The sequence below is a fragment of the Elephas maximus genome, chromosome 19 (genome assembly GCF_024166365.1).
Source record: "Elephas maximus indicus isolate mEleMax1 chromosome 19, mEleMax1 primary haplotype, whole genome shotgun sequence".
NCBI classification, from domain to species: Eukaryota; Metazoa; Chordata; class Mammalia; order Proboscidea; family Elephantidae; genus Elephas; species Elephas maximus.
Window position 1 is genome coordinate 10,704,725 of NC_064837.1, and position 25,705 is coordinate 10,730,429.

The 25,705-nt window shown below is 44.8% G+C and overlaps 1 protein-coding gene across 1 annotated transcript in view; it reads right to left on the reverse strand.

Moving 5' to 3' along the window:
- Positions 1-25,705, reverse strand: part of GLP2R (glucagon like peptide 2 receptor) — a 99,565-nt gene that overhangs the window by 5,221 nt on the left and 68,639 nt on the right. The window contains exon 11 of the mRNA XM_049861522.1: positions 20,722-20,860. Coding sequence (XP_049717479.1) covers positions 20,722-20,860 — 139 coding nt within the window. The remainder of the gene's footprint in view (positions 1-20,721; positions 20,861-25,705) is intronic.

A 25,705-nucleotide genomic window follows, 5' to 3' on the forward strand; every position in this document is an offset into this window, starting at 1 on the left:
AGCAGGGCTAATCAGAGTTCTTGTCATTGGGAGAGGAAGAGGGATCTATTCTCTTCTCTGGGTTTGCCAGCTTTTTAGATGATGTAAGCCCAGGGACGGGAACACTGGTGTTGCAGTGATTAAGTACTATGGCTGCTAACTAAAAGGTCAGTAGTTTGAATCCGCCAGGTGTTCCTTGGAAACTCTATGGAGCAGTTCTACTCTGCCCTATAGGGTTGCTATGAGTGGGAATCGACTCGATGGCAGCGGGTTTGGTTTTTTTTTTTTTTTTTAAAGCCTAGAGACACTGGCCACCATCTGCCCAGCTTCACGGAGAGAGTGAGCCTGTCTGAGGATGATGCTAACACAGAGAAAAGCTGAGGCAGAGATAGCGAGAGACAGATTTCTGACAATATTGTTTGAGGACCTGGATCCGGTTATATCTGATCCTGAAATTTTCATTTATTTGAGGTAATAAATACCTTTTCCCTTAAGTCAGAATTTTTTTTTTTTTTAAAGAAAGATCAGATCACTTCACTCCAGTGGTTTTCTATCACACTTAGAATAAAATAAAACCCCTATCTGTGGAAGGCTCTAGATGATCTAGACTCTGTGTCTCTGTCTCTGGCTTTATCTTGTAGCATGCTTCTCCAGAGCTACTACTGTGTTTTTACACAAATAACGCACGCCTTCTACATTTGCTTGTCAAACATGCCCTCCCCTCGCCAGGTATTTTCATAAACTCCGCTACGCCAATTTTTTTTTTTTTATAATTTTTATTGTGCTTTAAGAGAAAGTTTACAAATCAAGTCAGTCTCTCACACAAAAAGCCATATACACCTTGCTACACACTCCCAATTACTCTCCCCCTAATGAGACAGCCCCGCTCTCTCCCTCCACTCTCTCTTTTCGTGCCCATTTCGCCAGCTTCTAACCCCCTCCACCCTCTCATCTCCCCTCCAGGCAGGAGATGCCAACATAGTCTCAAGTGTCCACCTGATCCAAGAGGCTCACTCCTCACCAGCATCCCTCTCCAACCCATTGTCCAGTCCAATCCATGTCTGAAGAGTTGGCTTCGGGAATGGTTCCTGTCCTGGGCCAACAGAAGGTCTGGGGCCATGACCACCAGGGTCCTTCTAGTCTCAGTCAGACCATTAAGTCTGGTCTTATGAGAATTTGGGGTCTGCACCCCATACGCCAATTTTTTTTAACATGCCGCGGTAAAAAAAAAAAAAATTAGCAAAGCATACTTACAAAAACATCTCACAACAGGAGGGCATCATTGACAGACAATGTAGAAGGCACACGTTATTTGCCTTAAAATACAGTATATTTCAGCACATGAACTTTCTGACTTCCTCCAGCATGTCAAGCTCACGAATTAGTTATCAACTGCTACATAAAATAATCACCTGAAAGTTTAGTGGATAAAAACTTAATATTTATCCCGTAAAATACCTTCTGGGCACAGTGGTGGTTCCGTGGTAGAATTCTCCCCTTCCATGCACGAGGCCAGGGTTTGATTCCCGGCCAATGCACCGGGTGCAGCCACCACCCATCTCTCAGTGGAAGCTTGTGTGTTGCTATGATGCTGAACAGGTTTCAGTGGAGCTTCCAGACTAAGAGACTAGGAAGAAAGGCCTGACAAACTACTTGCGAAAAAATCAGCCAGTGAAAATCTTATGGATCACATTGGTCCCATTCCATTGTGCGTGGGGGCCAACTCAGTGGCAGCTAGCAGCAACATTCTTTCTGTGGGTCAAGAATCTTCTAGTGGCTTAACTGGGTATACCAACTCAGAGTCTCTCGGAAGGTTGTGGTTAAGATGTTGGCTGGAAGTACAGTCATCTGAAGGCTTGACTGGGGCTATGAGATCTGCTTCCAGAATGGCCCACTCCCGTGCCTGGCAAGTTGGTGCTGGTTGTTGATGGGAAGCCTCAGTCCCTCTCCATGGAGCTGCATGAGTGTCCTCACAACATGGCGGCTGGCTTCCCCCAGAGGAAGTGATCCAAGATAGCAGGGCGGAAACTGCAATGTTTTTTATGACTTGGCCTCCGAAGTCACTTACCCTCATTCCGCAATATCCTAATAGTCACACAGGTCAACCCTATTTAGTGTGGAAGAGGAACACACAACAGTGTAAACACCAGGAGGTGAAAGTCATCGGGGGCCATATTGGAGGCTAGGCTGGTTATCGCAGTTCACTTCTTTCTCAGGTCCCTTCGCACTTCTTGTTTCCTGGACCATTTTCCCCTCAGATCTTGACATACCTGGCTTTTCAAAATTCAGGTTTTAGCTCAAAACTCACCTAAAAGAGAGGCCTTCTCTGTCCACCCAGTTTTTGGTAGCCACTCCAGTCAGTATCATAGTGCTCTATTTTATCATAGTCTTCACAGCACCAGAATCATATTACTATTTATTTGTTTATTTGGTTGTTCTCTGTCCCTCCCCCTGGCCCCCAACAAGACTAGCATCTTTATATAGTTTTTCACTGCCAGGTCCCCAGCACCCGGAACAATGCCTGACCCATAATCAACAAATACTTGTTGAATAAGTGAGTGGATGAAGGAATGAGTCAGGTTTCTGCCATGTGTACAAAGTCAGATTCGCTTCTAAAACATTACAGGGCAGTTCGCTTCTTGTTGTCTTTTCCAGTGTTTAGAACTGTGGACACAAGAATGACGGTGACATTTTCATTTACAGAGCATTTTTGTTGGGGCAGTTTCAATAACAAGGATAACCTCTTGGAGTAGGAAAAGTCTTCTGGATTCCCTGCTTCATCGTCAGGGGTCTGGAATCAAAGATGCTTCAGTTAACGTCGCTGCCTCATTGTTTCCCCGACACCTGCTCATCCCGATTTGTGAAGCAGCCACCTGTGATAGCCTACACGCCATGGCTTTCCCTAACTGGCGTGAAGGTCTGCGGAATTTGGGCCGTGGGCCTGATACATTGGAGCTGGGTGTGTGCATGGGACCCAAACGCTTGAGCGTTTGTGGGAAAAATCTCATAAAGTGCCAGGAACTCACAAGGAAAGGGCACACTTCCAACCAGAGGGTGAAGGTCCCAGCAGCAGGCTGCTTCCTCCCATCTCTCTTCAGAATATTTCTCTCACCCCAGCCCCTGGTAAGGGAAGCTTGGTGCCAGGAAGGAGCTGAAATTGAAATGGATTTACAAAATGTTGCCCTGGGGGAAGGTTTTTCTGCTCTTCCTTGGTAAGGCTTGTTCAGCACATCCACGCTGGAGCCAGGCAGAGACCTCCATGATGACTATCACGTGTCAGAGTAGAGCTGTGCCCCATAGGGCTTTCGATGGCCGATTTTTCAGAAATAGGTCACCAGGCCTTTCTTCTGAGGTACCTCTGGGTGGACTCGAACCACCAGTTAACTGTTTGTACCACTCAGAGACTACACTGACTCTCACGTCACCAATCAAATGCTAGGACTCTGCCCATCCATGCGGAATTTTCCTTCTCTTATGCACCTAGACATTCTGTGGCTATAGCTCCTAAACGGACACGTTAGTTCCAGTTAATGTCTCCACACGCGCATTCCCACTGGAGGGTCGTGGCTACCCTGAGTGGTTGTCAGGGCAGGTAATATTTGTCTCCAGGCACATGATTTCAGAGTGGCTGGCTTCCAGTGTGCCAAAATTCTCACCAACAAGTTGGCTAAAATAAGATTTCATATCACGAACCAGTCTTTTCACGTCCTCAGTTTCTCTCTTCATTGTGTTAGGAACATCCTGGAGTCTGGTTAACTCTTATTCTAGATAGCAAGCGTGAAGGAAGTGGGGCCTACAGAACATATGGTGCTCACGTCATATATCACCATGCTCGGGAGTCTCTCCAAAGATCCCTTAACGGTAGGAGGCTGGCAAAACTCTCTGGGGAATAAGTCTTTAGAAGAATTAAGGACTCTCCAAAGCAGCAAAGAAAGGAGGCTTTTAGGCGCTATGCTAATTCCTGCTGATGGAGTCACTAAGATGGATCCACCCAAAGTGCACCCACACATCTGCCCACCCCTCCTCTCACCTCCCAACCATCTGCTTCCACCTCCAGGGCTCGCTCCAGCTACGTGAGAATTCCTTCCTCCTTGGCAGAAGCCATATGAAAGCTGTGGGCGTGATTCAGAAAGCTGGCTCAGAAGCTAGGTTCTAAGAGAGGTTTCTAAAAAGGGTTTCATGGTCAACCAAGTTGGGGGACCCTCTATGCCCTCTTAGAAAGCCACAGTCCACATTAGTCAACTCACAGCTCCGAGAAGTCCTTCAGACTTTCTCAAACCATATAAACCATTTAAACACGGAGCTCTTCCTTCAGGCAATGCCTATTACTATCTCCTGGGACCAGTGTTCTGAGCAGAGCCTGGGTGGATGCTGGCCTCCATGTGCACTGATGAAAGAATTTCCCAAGGTATAACAGTCTTTTTTATGCTTAGAAGGAAGTTCTCCATCTGTTCCTCTCTGACATCACTGATTCTCTGGAAGGTTTTGACCCATTCTCAGGCCTCAGTTTTGTCTTTTCTCTAAGAGAAGTTAGATGCCATGCCAGGCAGTATCTCAGCAGCCCTGGAATTGTTGGAGGCTTAGTCAGCTTGGAAAGTGTTTCTTTCCATGGATGGATGGATAGGCAAGCCCCAGGAAAGCCCGCTTCTTGGCCAATCTGCTTGGTACTTCTTTTTCATTGGCTCTTTATCTTTATCCATGCCCATTCAACAAAACTAGCTCTGAAAATAGAGGAGATCTGGGATGATCAATTTACAGGAAACCAAAAAACCAAACCCAGTGCTGTAGGGTCAATTCCAATCCATAATGACCCTATAGGACAAAGCAGAACTGCCCCATAGGGTTTCCAAGGAGCAGCTGGTGGATTTGAACTGCTAACCTTTTGGTCAGCAGCTGAGCTCTTACTTATTGCACTACTAGGTCTCCCAACTTCCACTACTATCTTCATACCATCAACCTCCTTGTGCTTGGGTTTTAACTTCCTGTTTCTTACTGCCTTTGTCTTAAATGCACTCAGATCAAACACACCAACGGTTATGGATTGAATTGTGTCCCCCCAAAATATGTGTTGAATTCCTACCCTTTATACCTCTGGGTGTGATCCTGTTTGGAAATAGGGTTTTTGTTTTGTTGTTAATGAGGCCAACCAAGGAACATCAAGGAACCGAAGAATCCTGGGGCTATTGACAAGCAAGGAATCAATAGGGCTGAGACCCTTGTTTGGACTTCTAGCCTCCAGAACTTTGAGAAGACAAATGTCTGTTCTTTAAAGCCACCCACTTTGGTATTGTGTTACAGTGCTAGGTAACTAAGGCACCAACCCTACTCACCCGTCTCCTTATGCGTGTCTTAGTTGTATGTTGACCACACTTGAGTATGGAAGCTCATTTCTTCAAACCTGCCAAGCCTCTGAGCTGAGAACAGAAACCTGAAAGCCAGAACCTCCTCCCTGTGGGCATAATAGATAGGACTTCCCAGCTAGGTGGGCAAGGAAGCAGACCAGCCCTAAAGTAGCTGGGGTTTCTAAGGGGCCCAAAAGCCCAGTTTTAGGGCAGTCATCTTCCTCCAGCCACACACTCTAGAGAAACAGATAGGAAGAACCCTCACCTTAAAGCATTCAGAAGATTCAGACATTTTGCAGACCAGAACTAGGGAAGATAAACAGATACGTCTGTATCAGTCTCCCCTCAGTCTGTTGCTGGATTGTTCCTTTGACCTAATATTCTCCTGTTTCCTTGAAAATCTAGTTGCCCGTTGACGTGAACCTGAACCCTGATGGAGCTCCAAAGCTACAAACTACCAACCTGGGGATTATATACAGAATTGACAGATGCCTCACCCATGGGCACAATTATCACCTGGAGGTGAGAGGTGGACAATCCACCTGGGAAAATATAACAAATTTTGGGATGACTTGACTCAGTTGAGCCAGGCTCTTTTCTCTTCACTGTCTCTATCATTGCCCATGAGTTTGGCATGGATAATCCTTCTTTTTCCATTACCTATGTTCTCTTGAGGAAGAACTATGAGAATAAGACCTCCCCTAGACTCTTCTGCTTCGTGTCTTCTCCTTAATTTGGGGGCCTATGTGAAAGAGAAGGAAATAAGTTCACTAGACTTTTGATCCTCCTCGAAACGTACAAACTACAATGACCATTGTTCCTAAATAAGAAAGGGGTAATGTTGCCTTTCACTCTGTTTTGAAAAAGAATGAAACAGGGGTGTCCAGTCCTGTCTCCTCCTACTGCTGTCCAGACCTCAGAGCTCCCTGCTTCTTGTCCTTTTCCAAATGCAATTTTCCATTCTACTCTTTGATCCTCTGAACTCCGCAATATCCTTCCAGTGAATTCCAGGGAATTCTACTTAATAGTTGTTCTCTGTTACATACAACCTAAAAACCGAAACAGAAGAATGTAGGCTTAAATCTCAATGCTGTCCATTATTGTCTATGTGAATTTGGCAACTCATTTAACTTTGGTGAACCTCGCTTGGCTCATCTGTGAAGTGGCACTGATATATTGAGATAACATGAGTAAGTGCAAAGCACAGAATCTGACACAAAGTAAGTGCTCAATAACTGGTAAATGCTGTTACATTTATTTTTCTTGCTTCTAAAGGCAATGTTGTTGTTAGGCGCTGTGGAGGTGATCCCGACTCATAGTGACTCTACAGAACAGAGTAGAGCTGCCCCCACAGAGTTTCCAAGGAGCACCTGGTGGATTTGAATTGCCAACGTTTTGGTTAGCAGTCGAACTCTTAACCACTGCACCACCAGGCCTCTTCTAAAGGCAATGGGTATCAGAAATTTCCCCTCCCTGGTGGGATAGAGGGGAACAGTGCAAGAGTAGTGCAGAAAGTGGGAGGCCTCTGCTCACCCACAACCTCTGTGAGTGTGTTTCTGGCTCAGTCTTGGTGTAAAGCACTCCGCAGAGCCACTGTGTCAGGAACAGTGGTGCAAGTTGGTTAGCAGAGCATTAGCTGGCTCCAGGACCATATGTTCTATTGTGGTCACTAGTCCCCAGAATGGCCCCAACGATTTCTCCCATCCTTGTAGACACATTCCACTCCTTACAGCAAGAGTAGGACCTCACTTTCCCTCCCATTAAATCTGGGATGACTTTGTGGCTGCTTTTACCAACACAGTGTGGTGGAGTGACGTTCTGGGACTCCTGATCCTACGCCTTATGCAGACTGTAAGTTTCTACTTTGTCTTTCTTAGAGCATTGGCTCTTGGGATGCTCCTTCTCAGAGTCCAGCTGCCATGCTATGAGATGCCAAGACACATGGAGAGGCCATACAGAGGAGAACTGAGGCTCACTGGTCAATAGCCTCAGCGGAGCTCCCAGACAGTAGCCAGCATCAACATCTAACCATTGACTGTGCCGTCTCGGATGTTCCAGTCCAGTTGAGCCCTTAGGTGATCACAACCCCAGTCAAAATTACATGGACCAAAAGGACATCCAGCTAAGCCCAGCCAGAATCATTAAAGACAATAAAATGGTTCCTGCTTTAAGTGGGGAAGTTTTGAGGTAGCTCGTTACACAGCAATAAACCCAGATGAACCAAATATCCCCCCTTGCCAGAGAAGTCTGAGAGGCTGGGATTCCTTCTTAGAATCGGCCCACGTTACCCCACATGAGTGTCTGGTCCTCAGCCGGCCTTGGACATGGAAGATCAGGTGAGGAAATGCTTACAGGACGGATCATGCTCTCAAGCGGGGGAAAGGCCATCAAATACTACTGACAGACAGCTGTAGGCTTTGTGCTTTGGTTCATTTACTAAGTAATTTACAAGTTACTAAGCCTTAGCCCTTGAAATCCTCAAAAAATTGAAAGGAAGTAAACATGTTTTCATAATGGAAAAAAAACAATGTGTCCTCTGTCTTGGTTCAAAGCAACACAATTCAGCTCTAACAGGAGAGAAAAAGAAAATTTCCCAATGACATGAGCCACATCTCAGGACTCATCTTCTTGGCCCTTGGTGAACGTGGTGTGGGTGGGCACTTTCTGTTCTGCGCCCAGAAGCTCAGCACCTGACCCTGTCTGGTGGCAGTGGCTTTAAGACTCTGATATAGAGAATTTGGTGTCTTCTGGTTCTGATCCTCACAGGGCACCACAGAGGCACCATAGCATAGGAGCCCTGGTGGTGCAGTAGTTAAAGTGCTCGGCTGCTAACCGAAAGGTCAGCAATTCGATCACACCAGCCACTCCATGGGAGGAAGATGTGGCAGCCAGTTTCCATAAAGATTACAACCTTGGACACCCTATGGGGAAGTTCTAATCTGTCCTACAGGGTTGCTATGAGACGGAATGGACTTGACGGCAACAGGGTAACCTCTGGGTACAAATTTCACATGTACCACTTAGACAAGTAAGTTTCTGTTCTTTAAAATTCACCCACTTGGGGTATTTCTATTACAGCAGTGTAGCTAGGACACCCAGAATCATGCAAAATAATAAAGATGACTGTCATTTGTCTTAGGCTGGGTTCTCTAGAAAAGCAAAACCAGTGAAGCATATATAAATATATATATATTTTTATATGTATTATGTATGTATATGCATGTTGTTGCTGTTGTTAGGTGCTGTTGAGTAGGTTTCGACTCACAGCGACCCTATGCACAACAGAACAAAACGCTGCTTGGTCCTGCGCCATCCTCACAATTGTTGCTATGCGTCATCCCATTGTTGCAGCCACTGTGTCAATCCATCTCATTGAGGGTCTTCCTCTTTTTTTGCTGACCCTCTACTTTACCAAGCATGATGTTCTCTCCAGGGACTGATCGCTCCTGATAACGTGTCCAAAGTATGTGAGATGTGTAGTCTCGCCATCCTTACCTCTGAGGAGCATTCTGGTTGTACTTCTTCCAAGACAGATTTTTTCGTTCTTTTGGCAGTCCGTGGTATATTCAATATTCTTCTCCAGCATCACAATTTAAAGGTGTCAGTTCTTCTTCGGTGTTCCTTATTCGTTGTCCAGCTTTCGCATGCATATGAGGCTATTGAAAACACCATGGCTTGGGTGAGGTGCACCTTAGTCCTCAAGGTGACATCTTTGCTTTTCAAAACATTAAAGACGCCTTTTGTAGCCAATTTGCCCAATGCAATGCCTCTTTTGACTTCTTGACTGCTGCTTCCATGGCTGTTGATTGTGGATCCAAGTAAAATGAAACCCTTGACAACCTCAATCTTTTCTCCGCTTATCATGATGTTGCTTACTGGGCCAGATGTGAGGATTTTTGTTTACTTTATGTTGAGGTACAATCCATAGTAAAGCCTGTGGTCTTTGATCTCCATCAGTAAGTGCTTCAATTCCTCTTCACTTTCAGCAAGCAAGGTTCTGTTATCTGCGTAACGCAGGTTGTTAATGAGTCTTCCTCCAATCCTGATGCCCTGTTCTTCTTCATATAGTCCAGCTTCTCAGATGATTTGCTCAGCACACAGATTAAATAGGTATGGTGAAAGGATACAACCCTGACACACTCTTCCTGACTTTAAACCATACAGTATCCCCTTGTTCTGATCGAACGACTGCCTCTTGATTCATGTACAGATTCCTCATGAGCACAATTCAGTGTTTTGGAATTCCCATTCTCAGCAATGTTATCCATAATTTGTTATGATCCACACAGTCGAATGCCTTAGCATAGTCAACAAAACACAGGTAAACAACCTTCTGGTATTCTCTGCTTTCAGCCAGCATCCATCTGACATCAGCAATGACATCCCTGGTTCTATGTCCTCTTCTAAATGCGGCTTGAATTTCTGGCAGTTCCTTGTACATATACTGCTGCAGCTCCCTTTGAAAGATCTTCGGCAAAATTTTGGTTGCGTGTGATATTAATGATATTGTTCTATAATTTCCACATTCAGTTTGGATCACCTTTCTTGGAAATAGGCATAAACAAGGATCTCTCCCAGTCAGTTGGCCAGGTAGCTGTTTTCCAAATTTCTTGGCATAGACGAGTGAGCACCTCCAACGCTGCATCCATTTGTTGAAACATCTCAGTTGATGTTCCATTGATTCCCAGAGCCTGGTTTTTCGCCAATGCCTTCAACGCAGCTTGGACCTCTTCCTTCAGTACCATTGGTTCCTGATCATATGTTACCTCCTGAAATGGTTGAATGTCAGCCAATTCTTTTTGGTATAGTGACTCTATGTATTCCTTCCATCTTCTTTTGATGCTTCCTGCATTGTTTAATTTTCCCCATAGAATTCTTCAGTATTGCAACTGGAAGCTTGAAGTTTTCCTTCAGTTCTTTCAGCTCGAGAAATGCTGAGCATGTTCTTCCCTTTTGGTTTTCTATCTCCAGCTCTTTGCACATGTCCTCATAATAGTTTGTCTTCTCAAGCTGTCCTTTGAGATCTTCTGTTTAGTGATTTTACTTTGTCATTTTTTCCTTTTGCTTTAGCTAGTCGATGTTCAAGAACAAGTTTCATAGTCTCTTCTGACATCCGCTTAGGTCTTTTCTTCCTCTCCTGTCTTTTTCATGGCCTCTTGCTTTCTTCATGTGTGATGTCCTTGATGTCATTCCACATCTCATCTGGTCTTCGGTTGTTAGTGTTCAGCGTGTCAAATGCATTTTTGAGATGGTCTCTAAATTCAGGTGGGATATACTCAAGATCATACTTTGGTTCTCGTGGACTTGTTCTAATTTTCTTCAGCTTCTACTTGAACTTGCATAGGAGTAATTGATAGTCTAATCTGCAGCCAGCTCCTGGCCTTGTTCTGACTGATGATATTGAGCTTTTCCATTGCCTCTTTCCACAGTTGTAGTCGATTTGAATCCTATGTATTCCATCTGGTAAGGTGCCTGTGTGTAGTCACCATTTATGTTGGCGAAAAAAGGTATTTGCAATGAGGAAGTCATCGGTCTTGCAAAATTCAATCATGCAAGCTCCAGATTCATTTCTATCACCAAGGCCATATTCTCCAACTACCAATCCTTCTACATTTCCAACTTTCTCATTATCAGTAATTATCAGTGCATCCTGATTGCATGTTTGATCAATTTCAGACTGCAGAAGTTGGTAAAAGTCTTCAAATTCTTCATCTTTGGCCTTAGTGGTTGGTGCATAAATTTGAATAATAGTTGTTTTAACTATCCTTTTAAAAAAAAAAATATGAATATTATCCTATCACTGACAGCATTGTACTTCAGGATAGATCTTGAAATGTTCTCTTTGATGATGAATGCAATGCCACGCCTCTTCAACTTGTCATTCCCGGCATAGTAGACCATATGATTGCCCAATTCAAAAGGACCAATATGGGTCCATTTCAGCTCGCTAATGCCTATGTTATTGATGCTTAAGCATTCCATTTCATTTTTGATAATTTCCAATTTTCCTAGATCCGTACTTCATTCCAGGTTCTAATTTAATGCATATTTGCAGCTGTTTCTCCTCATTTTGAGTCGTGCCACATCAGCAAATGAAGGTCTCGAAAGCTTGACTCCATCCATGTCATTAAGGTCAATTGTACTTTCAGGAGGCAGATCTTCTCCAGCCATATTTTGAGTGCCTTCCAACCTGAGGGGCTCATCTTCTGGCACTATATAAGACAATGTTCTGCTGCTATTCATAAGGTTTTCACTGGCTAATTGTTTTCAGAAGTTGACCACTGGGTCCTTCTTCCTAGCCGGTCTTAGTCTGGAAGCTCAGCTGAAACCTGTCTGCCATAGATGACCCTGCTGGTATTTGAATATTGGTGGCATAGCTTCCAGCATCACAGCAACACACAAGCCCCCACAGTACGACAAACTGACAGATGCATGGGGGATGTATATGGGTATGTGTGTGTGTATATATATATATATACATATATATATATATATATAGAAAGAGAAAGATTTATCTCAAAGAAATGGCTCATGCAGTTGCAGAGGCTAGCAACTCCCAAGTCCATGGGTCAGGCATCAGGCTGGAGGCTTTTTCTGACTCACGTAGCTGCAGGGGCTGAGGAACCCAAGATCAGCAGGTCAGACAGCAGGTCACTGGCTCATAGGCTGTGGAGGCTGACGAATCCCAAGATTGGCAGGTCAGACGGCAGGCCACTAGCTGACAGGCTGCGATGGCTGATGAATCCCAAATCAGCTGGCAATATGGCAGGCTCAAGGCCCAGAACTGGGAGTTAAATGATGATGAGCCAGATGCAGCATCCAGAACAAGCAAGCAATCTTTGCCAGAACGTCCATGGATGCAGGCCACACCTGTGAGGAAGCTCCCCTCACAACTGATTGGCTGATCACATCATCGATGGTAGCTGCATCATTACATAACTTCCAAATTACATTATTTCATAACTGCCAAATTACATCATTACATAACTGCCAGACCACTGAGAATCATGGCCCAGCCAAGTTAACACTCAACCTTAACCATGAGCCCACCCCTAGTCACTTGGCACCTGTACACATCTCCTTAAACCATACACAACCTCTAAATAAAGATAATTACAAAGTCATACTTGAGACTAACATGATACCACCAATACATGTAAAACAGAAAATGCACGAGCCCCACTTACATCCCACATCCTAAAAGTGTAGAAAACAAAAATATTTGATGCACACACACAAGGAAGAAATACTCATAACAATTATAGTCCTCATTTCTGCAACCGGTCACATGGTCATAACTGGTATTTAGAACTACCTTCTTCCACCACCAGTTTCGTATTCCTTTTACCCTCACCAAGTATCTCAGCTTGTGGTGGTTCTTTGCCTGGAGAGGTGACCCAAACCTTCATTCCTGAAGGTCTGGGCCATTACTGGCCATCTTGGAGTTGGGCTGATGTAGTTTTCCATTGACTTTAATCGCAGGGTATGGTAGTACTAAGAGACACTCTAAGGGATCTCCTGTATTCCAGACATACTCTTTTTTTACCTCCATTATGCAACATCAATCCAATTTCCCCCTTGGGAGTAAAGGTCAATCACACCAGCCAATATAGTAACTCCCTTCTTTACCTGTTGATCCAGAGCAAGAGGACCACAAAGTGACCAGGTGGCATTCTTTTTTTTTTCTGGATTTTTTTTTTAATTATGCTTTAAGTGAAAGTTTACAAATCAAGTCAGTCTCTCATACAAAAACTTACATACACCTTGCTATGTACTCCTTGCTGCTCTCCCCCTAACGAGACAGCACACTCCTCTCCACCCTGTATCCCTGTGTCCAGCTGGCATTCTTAACCTCCACTTCAATGGAATCTGTGTTGTGTCTCTAGGTGGGAGCATTTCTCCCTTTGGAACTAAGACCCGTAGACCTGCAGAGCATAGGGTCACGGGGACAGGAAGCAAAAATTTTACGAGTGGGTCATTAGGCATAATAGTGAGTGCTGGACTCCCATTTCCATCCCTTGATTCCTAGAACCATGAATCCTGGTTATGGGAGAAACAGCACCATATATTGGATGCTGGTTGCAAGCACATGCAGCCTCTTGGAGAACATTACCCCCAGCCTGCAAAATGTTGCCACCTAGATGGTACTGTAATTGTGTCTTTAGAAGGCCATTCCATCATTCTGTCAAGCCAGTTGCTTCAGTATAATGGGAAACTTGGTAAGACCAGTGAATTCCATGAGCATGGACCAATTACCACACTTCACTTGCTGTGAAGTGAGTCCCTTGATCCAAGGTGATGCTGTGTGGGATACCATGATAGTGGATAAGGCATTCTGTGTGAGTCCACAGATGGTAGTTTTAGAAGAAGCATTGTGTGCAGGGAAGGCAAATCCATATCCAGAGTAAGTGTCTATCCCAATAAAAAAGAAATGCTGCCTATTCCATGATGGAAGCAGTACAGTGTAATCAACCAGTCACAAAGTTGCTGACTGATCACTTTGCAGAATGGTGCCATACTGGGAACTCAGTGTTGGTTCTGCTGCTGGCAGATTGGGCATTTGGCAGTGACTGTAGCCAAGTCGGCCTTGGTGAGTGGAAGTCCATGCATAACCTCCATCTCTGTCACCATGGCCACTTTGCTCATGAGCCCACTGGGCAATGATGGGAGTGGCTGAGGAAAGAGGACGACTGTTTTCCACTGAGTCTATCACTCTATCCACTTGATTGTTAAACTCTTCCTCCGCCAAAGTCACCCTTTGGTGAACATTCACCTGAGACACAAATAGCTTTACTTCTTTGGACCATTAAAGAGGCTATTTTTTTTTTTTTTTTTTATCCATATACCTCTTCCTCACACCCCCTTGTCACCAATTTTCCAATCATGTTCCTTCCAAGTACCTGACTATCCAGCCAAGCCATTGGCTACAGCCCATGAATCAAATGCATATCTGGCCATTTCTCCTTCCAAGCAAAATGAACAACCAGGTGCACTGCTCGAAGTTCTGCCCATTGGGAGAATTTTCCTTCACCACTGTTCTTCAGGGAGGTCCCAGAAAGGGGCTGCAGAGCTGCCATTGTCCACTTTCGAGTGGTGCCTGCATATTAGCAGAACCATCTGTAAACCAGGATCAAGTTTTCACTTCTTCAGCCAATTGATCATAAGGAACTTCCCATGAGGCCACAGGTGCAGACTGGGAAAGGACAGGTAATGTGACAGGAGTGGAGACCATGGGCATTTGGGCCACTTCCTCGTGCAACTTATTTCTGCCTTCAGGTTCTGCTGGAGCCAGATCTAGTATATACTACTAGTATATACCACTTCCATTTAACGATGGAGTGCTGCTGTACATGTCTGACTTTATGGCTCTGTGGGCCAGACAACACCCAGTTCATGATGGGCAGCTCAGCCTGCATGGTGACTTAGTGGCACATGGTTAAGCTTTCAGTCTCTACTAAGGCTCAATAACCAGCCAAAACCTGTTTCTCAAAAGCAAAGTAGTTATCTGCAGAGGATGGCAGGGCTTATACTCCAAAATTCTAAGATGCACTAATAGGGGCCTGCTAAAGACTCCAAACAGCATCTCTATCTGTCACTGACAATTCAAGCACCATTGTATCAGTTGGATCACATGGCCCAAGTGGCAGAGTGGCTTGCACAGCAGCCTGAACCTGTTGCAGAACCCTCTCTTATTCTGGCTCCCTCTCAAAACTAGCAGCTTTTTGAATCACTTGATAAATAGGCCAGAGTAACACACTCAGATGAGGGATATGTTGCCTCCAAAATCCAAAGAGGCCTACCAGGCATTGAGCTTCCTTTTTAATTGTAGGAGCGGCTAGATAAAATAACTTAGCCTTCACTTTATAAGGAATATTGCAACATGCTGGGGCCTACTGGACCGCTAGAAATTTCACTGAGGTGGAAGGCACCTGAATTGTTGTTGGATTAATTTTCCACACTGTAGCATGAAAATGTTTTTAGAGTCATCGACACGTCTTCCTCACTAGATCCAGTCAGCATAATGTCACCAATGTAACGGGCCAGTGTGATGTCTTGTGGAAGGGCAAGGTGATCAAAGTCCCTGTGGACTAAATTACGATGTAGGGCTGGAGAGTTGATATACCCCTGAGGTAGGACAGTAAAGGTTTAGTGCTAGTCTTGCCAGCTGAAGGCAAGTTGCTTCTGGTGTTCCCTCAAAATCAAAATTCAGAAAAAGGCATTGGTCAGATCAATAGCTGCACACCAGGTACCAGGAGATGTATTAATTTGCTCAAACAATGAAACTACATCTAGAACAGCAGCTTCCATTGGAATCACCACCTGGTTAAGTTTTCAATAATCTACTGACATTCTCCAAGATCCATCTGTTTTTTGTACAGGCCTAATAGGTGAGGTGAATGGGGATGTGATGGCAATCACCACCCCTGCATCCTTCAAGTCCTTGATGGGGGCAGTAATCTCTGCAATCCCTCCAGGAATGCAGTATTGCTTTTGGTTTACAATTTTCCTAGGCAGGAGCAGTTTTAATGGCTTCTACTTGTCGGGAATACGATTTGGGGATCCTGCCAGTTGCTGAGTATATCCATTCCAATTATGGATTCTGGAGCTGGGGAAATCACTGCAGGATGGATTCTGGAATTCACTGGATCTACTGTGAGATGAACCTGAGCTAAGCTAAGACTCCATGAATAACCTGACCTCCATACACCCCCACTCTGACTGGTGGGCCACAGTGGTGTTTTGGGCCACAGTAGTTTCAGTTCAGAGCCAGTATCCAGTAATCCCTGGAAAAGTCTGGTTATTTCTTTTTCCCCAATGAACAGTCACTTCTATAAAAGGCTATAGATCCTTTTGGGGAAAACTGGGAGAAAGATGAACAGTATAAATTTTTGGCAGCATAGTGGGCTCCTTCCTTAAGGGGATCCAGCCTCCCCTTCATTCAATAGGTTGTGGGTCTGTAAACTGGCTCAAGTCTGGGAATTGATTGAAGAGCTGTGATTCTCAATTCTGGTGATTCAAGTTAGGCTGCCGTTTACTTGACCTAGAATTCCTCTGCTAGTACAGATCAAGGAAATATTTGGTAGATTTCCCATCTATTTCACTCCTAAGGACTCCTTGACTAAGTAGCCAATGCCATAAGTTCACAAGAGTCAGATGTCCTCATTACTGCTTTGACTCTGTTGTCCATTACGGTAACTACGTCCACCTTGTCTTTGTCGACTGAGTGCCACTACTTGGCCCCTACCACCATGGGGTCCAATCAGCCTCATCTGTAGTTAGGTGTCTTAATTCAGTTAGGGCAGTTCCCACTGCCAATCTGACTTAAAGTAGCAATCACAGCAGTCTTCAAGGATGCTTCGGCTCCCTTCACAAATTCGCAGATTTGTTCCTCACCATTGTGGTAAAAGATGTGTCCTATAGGCCTTCCATGTGTGGGTCTATGGGTCTAACATGATAAATCCCCTCTAACATGCCAATTTCTCTGATCCTCTGGATACCTTCCTCTATAGTATACCAAGGCAGGTCTGGCACTTCGACTTGATTTAGTGTAGGCCACTGTGTAATCCATACTTCATTGAACCAACCAAATAAGCTATTAGATCCTTTCCTAACCCCTTGAACTAAAAATATTGAATGAAGAATCTGTGCTTAGGGGACCCTTATCAATAAACTCAGACTGATACAACTTTATGTTCCTTGCACCATTATCCCATACCCTTGAAAGCCATTCCCACACATATTCCCCAGGTTTCTGTTTGTAGATATTAGACAAGTCAAGGAGTTCTTTTGGAGTATAGCACACCTCCTCCTGGGTCACACTTTGTACTTCACCTTTTGGGGCTCACTGGGACTTAAGTCTAGAAGCAAAAATGGGTGGAGGTTGTGGTAGATACTGGAAACTTTCAGCAATGTCTTATAAGGTATCTATCTCAGGCAACACCTGAGGCGCCATCCCAGGTGATATCTCAAAAAAAGGTTCTTAAGGCACAGCTGGGTCAATCTCACCAGGTGGGGGTGGATGGGATAATGGTTTTCAGCAATACCAGCTCTGTGACTAAGAGATATGAGGCTTTCTTTCAGGTCACAAGTGGCAACTTTTATGTGATGCTTCCACTGTGACGCTGAAACCCTGAGCTCATCTCTTACTTTAACCACTTCGTTTAACAAAAGTAGGACAACCAGCCAGCTTCCCTATACTTCTCATTCTGACAAAATTGTAGAAAAGTATCAAACATGCGATCAACCAGAGCCTTACTTCTCACAAATACTTAATCTATTGATGGTGATATTTTGTGTATTAATATTGCCAACTCATACCATGGATTAGCAGTGTTACTGCAAATTGCGGGTTCGAGCCACCTGCCGCAAAGCTAATGCTGAGACAGGAGGAGATAAGTAGTAAGAAGGCTTTATTGAATACCGGTATTCAAGAGACAGAGGGGGTTAAATTTCTCCCAAATTTTGTCTGTCTTAAAGGGTTGATGGGAGGGTTTTATACGAAAAGATTACAGTTACTTAATATTTTGAGTATGTAGTCTACAGATGGTCTTACACATTATAAAACAACTATAAAAACTCTTTATTAAACTAAAGATAAACATGTCAGGCACCTGGACTTTAATCAGTATATTTATAACAGGCTGAAAAACTCTCATAAGAATTTCTCAGCTAGTGGGGCTGTTTTGTCAAGTCCACTGTGGCTGAGATAGGAAGCAAGAAAACAAACTTTCTTGTCGGTTTGCAGGCTGAAGGCCATTTCTCAAGACAATAAAGAAAGGAGACATTAAAGCTACAGGAGTTGAGATAGCACCACACCCCTTCGGAGGAGACCGGTGCAGCTGGTGCAATTAAAAAATGTTTAGAGATTACTTACAGCATCATTATGGCGTTAGCCACGTCAAGTTCTCAATCACCTATTTCGAATAAGGGAAAATATGCTGTAAGGTATTAGGGTGTTTGTTATGTTTAAGAGCGGAACAGGCTGTTCAGTTATATTTTGAACAGAGCCTGCACCGTTTTTCAAGGACTGGAGATTAATTACAGTTTATACAGCTATATTAAAACAATGAGAAAATATATTTTCCCTAACACTAAAACACTAAAGAAAAAACATTTTTTACTACTTTAGCCACATCCTCTTCACTACTGGAGGCAGAGTCATCAGAGCCTTTAAAACTAGTCAGACTTGAGAACAAGTTTAGAAAACTCAACCTTATGATTTTCTTTCCCTAGTACCACTCTTGGTACCAAATGTCTACCAACTTGGCTAGGTCATGATTCCCAGTATTGTATGACTGTCTAACATTTTGTCATCTAATGTGATTTCCTATCACTTTGACGTAATGAGATGGATTAGCGGCAGTTATATTGATGAGGTCTATAAGATTAGATAGTGTCTTAAGCCAATCTCTCTTGAGATATAAAAGAGAGAAGTGAGCGGAGAGACAGGGGGACCTCATACTACAAAGAAAGCAGTGCTGGGAGCATCCTTTGGACCCGACGTTCCTGCACTGAGATGCTCCCAGACAAAGGGAAGACTGATGACAAGGACCTTCCTCCAGAGCCAACAGAGAGAGAAAGTCTTCCCCTGGAGCTGGCACCCCAAATTCGGATTTCCAGCCTACTGAACAGAGAATAAACTTTTCTTTGTTAAAGCCAATCACTTGTGGCATTTCTGTTATAGCAGCTCTAGGTGACCAGACAAGCAGTGAAGTATACATATATAGATAGGTAAGTAGATAGAGAGAGAGAGATAAATATTTATCTCAAGGAAATGGCTCACATCATTGTATAGGCTGCTGTATAGCCTAGCCTCTGGACTAGGAGCTTCTCCATGCAGGGACCCTGGGTCCAAAGGACACACTCTGCTGCAGTCCTGCTTTCTTGGTGGTATGAGTTGCCCCTCTCTCTGCTCACTTGCCTTTCCTTTTATCTGTTGTAAGATAAAAAGTGGCATAGGCCACACCCCAGGGAAATTTCCTTTACATTGGATCAGGGATGTGACCTGAGCAAGGATGTTACATCCCACCCTGAACCCCTTTAACATAATCTAATCTTGCCTCATTAACCACAGGCAGAGATTAGGATTTACAACACACAGGAAAATTATATCAATCACAAAATGGAAGACAACCACATAATACCGTGAATCATGGCCTAGCCAAATTGATACACTTATTTTTGGGGGGCACAATTCAATCCGTGACAGCTCTCAAGTCCCAATCGATGGATCTGGCATCAGGCTGGAGGCTTCTCCTGATTCGTATACCTGCAGGGGCTGATGAACTGAAGATCAGCAAGTCAGACAGCAGGCCGCTGGCTCACAGACTGTGGAGGCCAGTAAATCCCAAGACTGGAAAATAAGATGGCAGGCTACTGGCTCACAGGCTGCAAAGGCTGATGAATCCCAAGATTAGCAGGCAATATAACAGGCTCAAGTCCCACAAACCAGAGGTCAGGTGATGATGGGCTGGATGCAGGATCCAGAGCAGGCAAGCGAGCTTTGCCAGAATGTCCAAAGTCTGAGGCAGGCCACACCCCAAGGTAATGCCCCTTACAACTGGTTGGCTGATTGCATCAGATTGCATCATGGAAGATGACTACATCATTACATGACTGCCAAACTACATCATTACATGACTGCCAAACCTGAGAGTCGTGGCCCAGCCAAGCTGACACACAGCCTTAACCATCACATCATTTTAAGCTACTAAAAGTTTTAGGGTAGTTTGTACATAGCAATACCCATTGCCGTCAAGTCAATTCCAACTCATAGCGACCCTTTAGGACAGAGCAGAACTGCCCCATAGTTTCCAAGGAGTGCCTGGTAGATTCGAACTGCTGACCTTTTGGTTAACAGCTGTAACACTTAGCCACTACGCCACCAGGGTTTCCTACATAGTGATAGGTAACCCAAATACTCAGATAACATAACCATAGCTGACCCCTTCTTCTAGTTTCAGCCCCCACACACTTGTCAAGGTTCTAATGCTCCCTAGTTTGGATTCACTGATTCTTACCCAAGTTGTCCCATGTTGTGAGTAATGTCACTTGCCCTGCAGACAGTGGCACAAAGCTCTGCAGAGAATCCAGGAGAAATAGGCACTTAATAAAAGGCTTCATGTTGACACTCACAGTTCATATGATCATGAGTCACACCAACTCTTACAGCCCAGGACACCGACTACTTTTCCCTTCTTAGTCACTGAGTCACGCTGGTAGGATTAAGGCAACACTTTCATCTGCACATCCCTCTAACGCCAAAGGCTCTCATCGATGGAGCCGGCTAATGCCGGAACTCAGTTTGTACCCATGGGCTCTCTCAATTTCAAGGCTGCTTAGACCACATGCGTTTTGTTTGCTCCAAAGCCAAGACATCATGATTCAGACGCTCACTTACATGGAAGGAGCTCAGTGCCAACTGAATGAAGAGTCGTATCAGTTTTGAAAATCCTTGAACTTGCTCATCAGTGATGAAAGAGAAGAGGATCTCATGCACACCCAATAAAGGAATGAGGACCAGCGTTGATTTTGCCAATCTGTAAACGACAACCAAATAGTTGTTATGAAGGCCACCTTGTGAATGGGCAACATTTTCTGCTCCCCTGCAGCATGCCATTATTGTACCTCTGATCCTATTGGTGAATAGCTAACTTTTCAGCTTGTCCCCTTGACTACATATTTAATATACCTTAAGGGCCAGTGTGATTTTGTTCACTGTTGCAAACTTACGCCCACCTCACAGTAGATGCTCAGGAAACATTAATTGAATGAATGAACCCCCCCATATAGATTAGGATATACCTATAGAGTGGGAATCGACTCAACGGCACTGGGTCTGGGTTATAGACATTAAGGAGTCTCTGGGTAGCACAAAAGGTCAATGCACTCGGCTACTAATCAAAAAGTTGGAGGTTCAAGTCCACCCAAAGGTGCCTCAGAAGAAAAGCCTGGTGATCTGCTTCTGAAAAATCAACCTTTGAAAAACCTATGGAGCGTATTTCTACTCGGAAGCACATGGGGTCACCGTGAGTTGGAATCCGCTCAGTGGCGACTGGTTTTGTTTGTTTTATAGACCTTAACATTTTCTCTGATGGACAGACTTCCATGCAAGTGTCTGCCATTCTGGAATGCTCCATCCCTACAAGGTTTGACAAGTATCTTATCGTCCAGCCTTTTCTGGACTTTCAGTGCTGGCGCTGTACGGAGCCTGAGAAGGGAGAGAAAAGGACTTTCCCAGGGTCACAGAGCCACTAAATGCAAGTCCCAGCCTAGCAGTGGGGCTTCTGACTTTACATTCAAGCCTTGCACGCTCCATGTAGGGCTTCGCCATCCAACTCTCTGCTGACCCACAACCCTGATGATAGCGAGGGCTGCAGGAAGTGAAAAACTGATCCTCCTCATAAAAGCGCTGTTTGGAGGTTCCCTGTTGTATACAGAGACGAACATTCCTCTGTACCGCCCACGTGGTTGAAGTGCACAGCTGGCCCAAACACTCCATATCAGTGTTCCCAAACGTGGCTATTAGAATTCCTTAAGGAGCCCTGTTAAAAATATGTAGATTCCTGGGCCCCAGTGTCCACCCTCCGGATCACAGTCCTTGGAGGCTGGGTCCTGGGAGTCTGAATTTTAAGCAACTCCATGTAGAATTCTGACAAGCAGCTACTGCTCTTTACTATCGGGCAACTTTTTGGTTTAAAACTAGACTTGCAAAGGTGACTCATGTTTACAGCACAAACAGAAATACAGGTCTTATACACATTGACTAAAAAGAGCTTCATTTAAGTCTAAGCTACTTCTCTTAAAGGGCCAGACTAGGAGGAGGTTTATCCCCCAAACCTCTGGAGTCAGGGATGTAGAAGCACAAGGACATGAGGAGTTCCTGGGTGGTGCAAAAGGTTAACACACTTAGCTGCTAACAGAAAGGCACCAGAGGCACCTTGGGAGAAAGGCCTGGCAATCTACTCCTGAAAAATTTTCCACTGAAAATCTTATGGAGCGCAGTTCTGCTCTGACACACACGGGGGCACCATGGATTGGAGTCAACTTGATGGCAACTGGCTGTCATGGAAACCCTGGTTGCGTAGTGGTTAAGGGCTACAGCTGCTAACCAAAAGGTCAGCAGTTCGAATCCGCCAGGCGCTCCTCGGAAACTCTATGGGGCAGTTCTGCTCTGTCTTATAGGGTCGCTATGAGTCAGAAGCGACTCAACAGCTGTGGGTTTGGTTTGGTTTGGTTTGGTTTGGTTTGGTTTGGTTTGGTTTGGTTTGGTTTGGTTTGGTTTGGTTTGGTTTGGTTTGGTTTGGTTTGGTTTGGTTTGGTTTGGTTTGGTTTGGTTTGGTTTGGTTTGGCTAAGTCATGGCCAGTTTCTCCGGGAAGGTTGAATTCTGTCCAAGAGAAAGAACTTGCTATGAACCCTGTGTCTATGAGAGTCATTCAAATGCAATGTTATCAATGAGACCAAAAAAAAAAAAAAAAAAAAACCTTACCTTTTTGAGCAGGAGCCACCAGGCAGGGGTGCCTACCCTGGCCACATGGGCTGTGTGTACCTGTGCCTTGACCATGGAGGAGAGAGGAGGCGGGGGAGACAGAGAGCAGGCCCTGGTGATGTGGCTCTCCTGAGCTAAGCTGCAGCTCTTCCCCGAAACTTAACGCCCCACCGCCCACCGCCAGCCCCGTGTAGGAGTCGCTTAGCTACCCAACATTAAGGGGCTCCCAAGGACAGACGATTTCAAGAGTCTTACTTCCAGGAGCGTTTTTTAAAACCCTCTGGTTCAGAGGTTGCAAACTGGTGACTATGGGCTGTATTTGACCAGCTGACAGATTTTGCTTATCCCTTGTAGTTATTTTTGTTATTGGAACCGTATTTAAATAATTAGGAGAATGTTCAGATTCCCAGCTTCTTTTGAAAAATGGGGAGATGTGGTAACCAAAAAAAAAAAAAAACCCATTGCTGTCTAGTCGATTCCGACTTACAGTGACCCTGTAGGACAGAGTAGAACTGCCCCACAGGGTTTCCAAGTGCCTGGTAGCTTTGAACTGCTGACCTTTCGGTTAGCAGCTGTAGCTCTCAACCACCACACCACCACGGTTTCCGATCTGGCAACAGTGGGCCCAAGTTCCTGTTTGGCAGTCATAGCTGCAGCTGGGTGCTGGCTGTCCCTTTAGAGGATCCCAGGCCCCACACAGCCTGCACTCCTCACTCGCGTTACCGGCTTGGCCCTTGCAAGTGTTTGAGTTTGTGACCCTTGTTCTGGGTTATCTGGGTTTTAATGATACATACTTACATACTAGGAGTCCCTGGGTGGTACAAAGAGTTAACGCACTTAGCTGCTAACCGAAAGGTTGGAGGTTCGCAGCCTCAAAACAAAGGCCTGGCAACCTATTTCCAAAATATTAGCCATTGAAAACCCTACGGAGCACAGTTGTACTCTGACACACATGGGTTGCCATGACTCGGAGTTGGCACCACAGCCACCAGTTACAGTACTTACGTGCACCCAGACCCGTGGGTACGGGGCTTACACACGTGCACCCAGACCCGTGGGTACGGTGCTTACGTACGTGCACCCAGACCCGTGCTTACGGTGCTTACATACGTGCACACAGACCCGTGCTTACGGTGCTTACATACGTGCACACAGACCCGTGCTTACGGTGCTTACATACGTGCACCCAGACCCGTGGGTACGGTGCTTACATACGTGCACCCAGACCCGTGGGTACGGTGCTTATGTACGTGCACCCAGACCCGTGGTTACGGTGCTTATGTACGTGCACACAGACCCATGCCCTACCATCAACTGCACAGGCTAGGACGGTATGTTTGTTTGTTTGTTTGTTTTAATGGCATTCTTTTAGATTTTCAGATTTATAGAAAAGTAGCAAGGATGGTACAGAGAGTTCCTGTATGCTTCCCACTCGGCTTCCGCTAGTGTTAACATCTTATATAACTGCAGAACATTTGTCTAAACTAAGGAACCAATATTGGTCCATCACTAATAACTAAACTCCAGATGTCATTTGGATTTCACCTGTTTTTCCACTACGGTCGTCTTTGTGTTCAAGGATCAATCCAGTATTCCACACTGCATTTAGGAGGAGATTATTTTTCAAGAAAAACCATATTTATGCAGACTTCGAGGCAATTTAAGTAACTACCACCCCTCGGGACGGATATAAGAAGGGATCCCTCACTCTTCACCTCATTCTAACTTCTACCTTAGACAAAGTACTATTTGTGTCTCTGCTGAGATTTAAAATCCACAATTAACTATAGCAGTTTACTCTTATGGGCTGTGTTTATGCTTATTTTTCATCTATAATCATTTATTTATTTGAATGGTTTAATTCCTTGCAGCGATTTAACTATTCAATAAATATTTATCCAGCATGTGCTCTGAGCCCATGAGCAAGAACAGTGGAAGGAGGAGGGTTGTACTCAAGCTCAGCAGAGTGCAGGGACAGTCCTTGGGACGTAGGTTCGAGTCCCAACATCGCCAATTACTAGAAATGTGACTTTAATCTGTCAGTTTCCTCTTCTGTAAAGTGAGGATTATGCTAATAACAGCACCTACCTGGCAGCGTCATTGTGATGATGAGATAACATGCGGCAAACACCCAGAATAAGTACTGCCTGACACGTGACAGAAAGCCCTCGTGGTACAGCGGTTAAGAGCTATGGCTGCTAACCAAAAGGTCAACAGTCTGAATCCACCAGGTGCTCCTTGGAAACCTTAAGGGGCAGTTCTACTCTGTCCTATAGGGTCACTATGGGTAGGAACTGACTCAACGGCAAAGGGTTTGATTTTTTTTTTTTTGGTTTGACACATGGTAAGTGATCAATCAGCTTTAGCTATTATTATTTTTAAAGAAGTAGTCCCTGCCCTCAAATTGCTTACAATCTCAATGACTTTGGTCGATCTTACATCCACTTGTAACGTATTTATGACCTATTTTGGGTGGCTCAGCTGCTAACTGAAAGGTTGGAAGCGCGGGTCTACTCAGAGGCACCTCAGAAGAAGGCCTGGCCATCAACTTCCAAAAAAATCAGCCATTGAAAACCCCACAGAGCACAGCTCTACTCAGACACACGGGCTTGGCAGGAGTCGCCACGAGTTGGAGTCGACTTTAAGACAACCAGTTGTGGCACATTTAGTCTTGGGTGCTTACTGCAGACTACCTTCACTCGGTGTTTCCACAGAGAACAACTTTCAGAAAGGACTCTGGGGTTTGGCACATTAAGGAAAACTTCTCCTTTACTATAGAACAACTCATAAATTCTCTAAGAGTTCTGCCCACCCTTCGTATGCAAAATTAAGCCCCTTTATCTAGGGGAAGGAAACCCTGGTAGTGTAGTGGTTAAGTGCTACAGCTGCTAGCCA